The sequence below is a fragment of the Myotis lucifugus genome, unplaced genomic scaffold, assembly GCF_000147115.1.
Source record: "Myotis lucifugus unplaced genomic scaffold, Myoluc2.0 scaffold_38, whole genome shotgun sequence".
NCBI lineage: Eukaryota > Metazoa > Chordata > Mammalia > Chiroptera > Vespertilionidae > Myotis > Myotis lucifugus.
In genome coordinates, this window is record NW_005871086.1 from 190,848 (window position 1) to 198,867 (window position 8,020).

General features: G+C 41.6%; 1 gene segment (V, D, J or C); it reads right to left on the minus strand.

The window, feature by feature from the left end:
- Nucleotides 1–5,305: 5,305 nt before the first annotated feature.
- On the minus strand, nt 5,306–5,794 carry LOC111825734. The segment is given in 2 exon segments: nt 5,306–5,622; nt 5,749–5,794. Coding segments are annotated over 2 exon segments (363 nt in total).
- Between the last annotated feature and the right edge of the window lie 2,226 nt (nt 5,795–8,020).

The following is an 8,020-nucleotide window of genomic DNA, read 5'->3' on the forward strand; positions in this document are numbered from 1 at the left end:
TGTCTGACTGCCAGCTTGGGCCCAATCCCCCAGGGAGCGGGCCTAAGCCAGCAGATGGACATCCTCCGAGGGGTCCCAGACTGCAAGAGGCCATAGGCCAGGCTGAGGGACCACCCCCCCCCCAGTGCACAAATTTTTGTGCACCGGGCCTCTAGTAATTATATAAATGAAACAAACTTTGATATCTCAGGCAACGTTGCTGCTGTCAAGTATGGAAAGTACTTGAGGCCCTTAGTACCAGAAGTTATATCTCCTCAGTAGTCAACCTCAGTTTGGAATTGAAAGAAATTGGTGAACTTCTAGTCAAGATGGCAGTATAGATAAACACAGTACTTGCTTCCTCACACAACCACATCAAAATTACAATTAAACTACAGAATAACCATCATTCAGAACTGCCTGAAAAACTGGCTAAATGGAAGTCCTACAACTAGGGAATTAAAGAATAAGCCAATCAAGGTGGGTAGGAGGGGCAAAGACCAGAAGGGCTGATCCCATACCCACTTGTGGCAGATAAAAATCAGAAGGGCTATTTCAGCTGCAAAGATCCCCCTTGAAGAGCAAGGGGCTCAATCCCCACACCAAGCCTGCCAACTCAGGGGTCTAGTGCCAGGAGAAGTTTCCATAACTTCTAGCTGAAAAAACCAGCAGGGATTAAGGCTGCAACTGAAGACTACTGGAGTCCCAGGCTGTTCCTCTTATAGGGCCTACACACAGACTTACTCACACTCACTCCCATGGAGCACCAGTGTGAGGAAAGATGCTTAAAAAGCACCAGAGGTATACAGAGAGGAACTGAATTGTCCAGCATCAGGATGAGAGCCATAGAGCAGCTTTCTCCCAGACAGAAGGGCTGGCAGAAGCCATTATTCCTTTTATCATATGCCCCCTACTCCCACAGAGCCAGCAGGAAGACACCATATCTGAGTCTCCATCAACCTGGCTCACAATGTTTTCCCCACCCTGGTGATTCCCTGAAGCCCCATCCCACCCAACTTTCAGGCCCACCCATGCTATTTCTTGTGGCTTTTTCATACAAATGGCTTGTCTTGGCTTATGCTTCAAATTTTCCTAAAATCTCTCAAACAAGCAACATTATGCCTCACTGTTCCCCGTACTTCTCACTAAGTTGCCCCAAGCCTGGCAGCAGTTGGCCTTTGTTTGCAGCTGGGCACCTCCTTTGGCCTTGCCTGGGCACCTCCAAGTCCAGCACAAGTAGCAGCCATCTGCAGATGGCTTTATAGGGCATGCCGTAGGGCTCCAGGCAAAACATAGGTAACAGCTTACCTTAGCCTGCACCTCCCAGGAGATCTTACAGCCAGCACACCCAGTCTACAGTTTCAGACCACATAGAATTATCACCATCCAACTACATCCACAAGGGGAACACTCAAAGGGTGTATTCCACAGGCTCCAAAGCCCTGCTGAAGTAAGTCCTACTCTGTGGGGTGGGCCCCTGCATAGCTGATCCTTCATGGTGGTTAGAGGTTTGAGGTCACAGCCATTCCTTGCAACTGGTTGGCCTGAGAATAAATCCCCCCATTGAGATGCCAACAGCAATGGAGGCTCACCTACAACAGGAGGGTATACACAGCCCACACAGGCGATGCACCTTGAGTTCCCAGCTTGTGTGATTGAGGAGAATGTGCCTCTGGACTCTACAGAACACCTACTGAATTAGAGCACTCTAGCAAGCCTGGGCAACATGAAAGCTCCATATAATACACAAAACCAAACACATTTTGGAGGCTGCCAAAATGAGGAGACAAGAAACTTGTCCCAAATGAAAGAACAGAACAAAACTTCAGAAAAAAGGAGCTAAATAAAATGGAGACAAATAACCTACTACATGCAAAGTTCAAAATACTGGTTATAAGGATGCTCAATGAATTTTGTGAGAACATCAACAGAAAAAGAAAATAGTACCAGTCATAAATGAAAGATACACTAACTGAAATGAAAAATAATTTACAAGGAATCAACAGTAGAGAGGATGAAGCTGAGAATCAAATCAGTGATTTGTAATATAAGGAAGCAAAAAACACCCAACCAGAACAGGAAAAAATATATTCAAAAAATGAAGATAGTACAAGGAGACTCTGGGACAACTTCAAGCATTCCAACATTTGTGTCATAGAGGTGCTGGGAAGGGGAGAGAGAGAGCAAGGGATTGAGAGCCGTTTTGAAGAAATAACGACTGAAAACTTCACTGCTCTGGTGAAGGAAATAGACATACAAGTCAGGAAGCAGAGAGTCCCAAACAAGATGAACCCAAAGAGGCCCACACCAAGACACATCATAATTAAAATGCAAAAGGTTAAAGACAAAGAGAGAATCTTAAAAGCAGCAAGAGAAAAGCAGTTAGTTACTTACAAGGGGGCTCCCATAAGACTGTCAGCTGATTTCTCAACAGAAAATTTTCAGGCCAGAAGGGAGTGGCAAGAAATATTCAAAGTGATGAAAAGCAAGAACTTACAACAAAGATTAGTCTACCCAGCAAAGGTATCATTTGGAACCAAAGGTCAGATAGTTTACTAGACAAGAAAAAGCTAAAGGAGTTCAGCACCACCAAACCAGTATTATATGAAATGTCAAAGCATCTTATTTAAGAAGAAAAAAAGATAGAATATATGAACAATAAAATGGCAATAAATGCATATCTATCAATAATTGAATCTAAAAAACAATAAATGAACAAGCAGAACAGACACAAACTCATAGATACAGAGAATATTTTGATAGTTGCCAGGTGGGAAAGGGGTTGAGGGGATGGATAAAAAAGGTGGAGAGATTAAGAAGTACAAATTGGTTGTTACAGAATAGTCATGGGGATGTAAAGTACAACATAGGGAATATAGTCAATAATCCTATATAATAAAAGCCTAATATGCTAAGTGTCCAGTTGTCTGGTCATCTGTTCAACCAATCAAAGCATAATATGCTAATAATATGCTAAGGCTACTCAACTGCTTGCTATGACGTGCACTGACCACCAGGGGGCAGATGTTCCAACCAGTAGGTTAGCCTGCTGCTGGGTCAGGCAGATCAGGACTGAGCCAGATGGGCCGGACATGCCCTGAAGCCCTCCCACAGTACCTCCCTGGCTGACCAACCTCCCGCATCCCTTCCTGGCCCAGCGATCATGCACTGGTGGGGTCCTGGCCTACACCCTCTCACAATCCAGGACCCCGCAGGGGATGTCGAAGAGCTCGTTTGGGACTGATCCCACCTAACGCAGGAGCTGCCCCCTGATGGTCAGTGGGCTCCCACAGAAGCTGGCTCATGGCTGGTGGGTACAGTGATGGTGGTGGGAGCCTCTCCCACCTCGGTGGCAGTGCTAAGGATGTCTGACTGCTGGCTTAGGCCCACTCCAATCAGATGTCCCCCAAAGGCTCCTGGACTGCGAAAGGGTGCAGGCTGGTCTGAGGGACCCCCCATTCTAATAACTATGTGTGATGTTTGATTGGTGTGAGATTTATGAGGATGATCACTTTGTAAGTTAAGAAATGTGTAATCACTGCAGTGTACACCTGGAACTAATATAATAATGTATGTCAATGCTAATTAAAAAATAAAAATTATCTAATTAAAAAAAGTAAAATAATTTTTAAAAGAATGAAATTGGCATTTCTTCTTCTGATACATACTGAGAAAGTACCCACTTGTGGTCATTTTGGGTTATGGAATTCAGTTGGTGACCATAAGTGTCATAAAGTTAATCAGCCTCTCAAAACAAACAGATTAAATAAGCAAAAATTGTTATGAATAAGTTTATGTCAATTACCTTCATTTTCAAAAAGTTTTCAAATATATATAACACAAGATATATATATATATTGGGCTTAATAATATGACTTGAAAAATAATGCTGATTCCTACTGGTGTCCCTTTTCACTGAGGTAAATTACTAACCACAATCTACTATTATTATTCTCTATATCCTTAAATTTCTATAATCTTAACCTCTTAGCCATCACAGCATCAGGAAGTATACAACTGAAAAGTCCAACCTCCGTCCACTTTCCTTTACTCTCCTTTGAAGTCATTAACTTCCAAGACTTTAGGTACCACACTGAAGAACACAAATCTTGTCATAGAGTTTTTTCATTCTTGCCAAGGGATGATCACATGCCTTCAACCTTTTACTTCCCCCTGAAATTCTTTTCTTTTAATGTTCTTTTTTTAATTTTATTATTATTATTTGTTGTTATTGTTGTTAATCCTCACCCAAAGATATTTTTTCATTGATTTTTAGAAAAAGTGGAAGAGAAGGAAAGACAAAGAGAGAAACATTGAAGTGAGAGAAACACATTGATTGGTTGTCTCCTGCACAAGCCCCGACCAAAGCCTGGCTGGGTTGGAGCCTGCAACCAAGGTACATGCCTTTGACCAGAATCAAACCCGGGACCCTTTGGTCCACAGGCCGATGCTCTATCCACTGAGCCAACCCAGTTAGGACCCACTGAAATTCTTAATCAGTATATTTTCAAAGGCCAGACTTTGCTAGACTTTATACCTCGTAATTGGCAATGCCAAACAGATGAGAAACAACTTCTGATATTCCAACAGTGAAATTATATGAAAAGAGAATACAAAAGAAACAAGGATGGCATTTGTGAGAAATTGACAAAAGTTACTATCCCACCGATTTTGAAGATTTCTGATATGAATTTACAGAATTTCAGATATCAAAAAATAGGAATCTATTGTTATAATTGGGGAAAAATAAAATGAGCTCTACTTTAAAACAAATAGAATTTGACATGTAGATTTAGCGTCTCCTCTCTTTTTATAGTCCTTGGAGAAATACTAAAAATTTTGAAGTTATTCACTCTTCCTTCTGCAATACTTCTAATAAGTTACTAAAATCTGCATAAGCATGCAGTATTCTAAGCGATTCGCCATCCTAATCACTTCCTCCTTCCTAAATGGGGCACTTAAAAATGAAGGAACATAACCGGCATGGGATGGAGCCAAGAAGAAAGATTCGAAGAAAACTACCTTAAAATTACCAAGTTGGGAAGGTAGTAAGTATGTGAGAAGGAAGTAAGTCATCCAAAGGACTTCACTGTTACTTTGAATTATTAGAAGATAAAATGCTGAATGAAAAGTAAATCTCTCCTGTACCATGTCCCAACTCTCGTATCCAATCATTAAAGTATGTCCATCTCATGCTGGCTCAGCAAGTCCCTGAGCAGCTCTACAATATGTAGTAAGAACACCATGGCTTCTACTATGTCAGAATCCAAAATCTTTCCGATGCAGTTCTCTTCCCTAGTGACTCACAGAGTTTGTGTTCAGCTCCTCATGCAGTTCCCAGCACTGTGGCACTCACAGCACAGAAGTACTCAGCTGAGTCACTCCAATGAGCGAAGTGTTTCCTCAGGTTGAAGGTCGACTCATTCTTCCTAAGTTCAGCCTCAAAATTCTTAATGCCTTTCACCAAGGTGTCCCCTGAAAGGTACTTGAGTACAAGCTGGAGACCTTGCCTGGGGTCTTGGACATACCAGTAGAGATAAACAGTTCCAGTGTAAGAATACTTGCACCTCAGCTCCAGCGAGGCTCCTTCAGAAACACTGATGTGGTTGTCAGGCTGGTCCACTGACTGGGCCCTGGCATCTCCTGCAAAATCAATGTTGTATCAGTGAAAGCAGTACAGACTTGACTTGGAAAAGTACTTCTGCTAAAATTCAAACAAGAAAACAGTTACTTCTGTGTAACCAGAGACCATAATCGACTACTACTCACTCAGGGTGAAAAGCATCCCCAGGACTGGGACGAACAGCAGGAGCATGTCTGAGCAGTGGAAACGCCTTGGCTTCTTTCTGGACGATCTCCCTTCAGCATGCAGGAAAGCAGCTGTGGGATTCAGCTCTCAGGAATAGGAGGTGTGAGTAAGATTAGGCTAGATAAGTCCCTGGTTCAGGGACACAAAAAACTGCTAGATTATCTCGCATGCTTTCTAATCTCTGATTCTTCTCACTTGTCTCTATCTTCAAAGAACTCAGGGAGGATGCTTCAATAGGCAGCTGCAGGAAGTAGGAGCTGAGGGGAAGGTGCTGATCTTCAGGGATCTCTCTTTTGTGCAACATCGCCCTCTGGAGACCAGACACAGGACCAAAGATCCAGACTCTCCAAGGGAAACTAACGTTTTCTTTCCACTTAGAGATGGATCACAAGTTCCATGAACATGTTTTTTTCCTACCAAATATATTGTTAGGGGAAGAAATAGAATAGTGGGGACTAGCTATAATTATAAGAATAGTAATCATGCTCTGTTAACTGCGATTGTTCTGTTCGGATTAGAGAAAGCACATTCTAACCTGGCTGAGAGTTGTACGCCCCGGAACACGGGAATTAACCTCGGAATGCAGTCAGTCCATTCTCCTTTTCTGATAACTGCCTATCATCGTGGAAAGATTAACAATCTTGTTGTTGAAACAATTTGGTCCCAGAGGTGCCCACCCAAGCCCTCATTGCCTGTAACCTGTAACCATTATACCTTGCCTACTTCCCTGTAATTTCTACTTTCCCATATAATCTTTGTCCTTCTACCTAATATAAGCAGCTGGCTTATGGGGAGGGGTAGAGCAGATTTTTGTGGATGAGCTGCTGCTCTCCCATACTGCTGGCATTCTTGGAATAAGCGCTCATATATGATTCAACTTTGTCTCTGCTTAATTGGCTCAAGTAGCAACAAGCAGCCCAGAACTATTGGTTGTCCGGTTTCGATATGATATATCACTCTCTATAGATTTTATTAATCCTTGACTGAATGAAAAATGGGGCCTATAAAATAGAGAAGTAGTTTACTTTACAAAGAAACTGATTATACAATAAGTCTATCAGACTTTGGAGTACATTAGAGCCTTCATGTAAAAGCAATGGAGCCATTCTTTAAGCCAGTGGTTCTCAATCTTCCTAATGCCGCGACCCTTTAATACAGTTCCTCATGTTGTGGTGACCCCCAACCATAAAATTATTTTTGTTGCTACTTCATAACTGTAATTTTGCTACTGTTATGAATTGTAATGTAAATATCTGATATGCAGGATATATTTTTATTGTTACAAATTGAACATAATTAAAGCATAGTGATTAATCACAAAAACAATATGTAATTATATATGTTTTTTCCGATGGTCTTAGGCCACCCCTGTGGAAGGGTCGTTCAACCCTCAAAGGGATCGCGACCCACAGGTTGAGAACTGCTGCTTTAAGCAGAGATAATCAGATCAACCTCACTAGGCTGTGCTTTGGATGGCCTTGCTGGCAGTAAGCATCAGATTGAGAAGAAGACGTGCTAGGGTGTGAAGATATTTGCCTTAGCTGATGAAATTAAAAATAAAATCAGTTGTACACACACACACACACACACACACACAAATCAAATTAGAGCACAAGCTCTCACCTATAAAAATGAAGTAAGAGTATCTTTGTCTAATTCAAGCAGAATTATGAAGATGCAGTGGCTTTTGATCAACAACAATAATATAATATTCAGATAAAAAAGTGAAATCCCATTTGGTATCTGTTTAGAATGACTGGGAATATTACCCCCCCCCCCCAATTCTGGATACCACATTATCAAGACAATAGTGATAGACTTGAATATCTACAGACAAAACAGTAGAATGATGAAGTCACTGCACAATAAAAACATAAGCAATTTTGGAAATAATTAAGGGCACAGTAAAAATATATCTGCATTACCCGGAATCCTAGAGTGCCACCAGCAGACCAGAGCTAAGAAAAACTTCTGAGAGGAATAAGATATGGAAGCAATTTGATAATTAAATCTAACATAAACACTCAACAATTTTATATGGATGAAAGTCAGGTCTTACTTATAAGATGAGGGTAGTATTGGATTATGGCCAAATAGCAAGATGTAATTCTGAAAGAAGCTTTTTCTCCCACCCACTTCAGCTGAAAAAGTAACCATCACACCAGGAGATCAATTTCAGGGAACATGAGTGTGGGGGAGGAAAAATAGCTGCCCCTCTACCCTTCCAGGTTC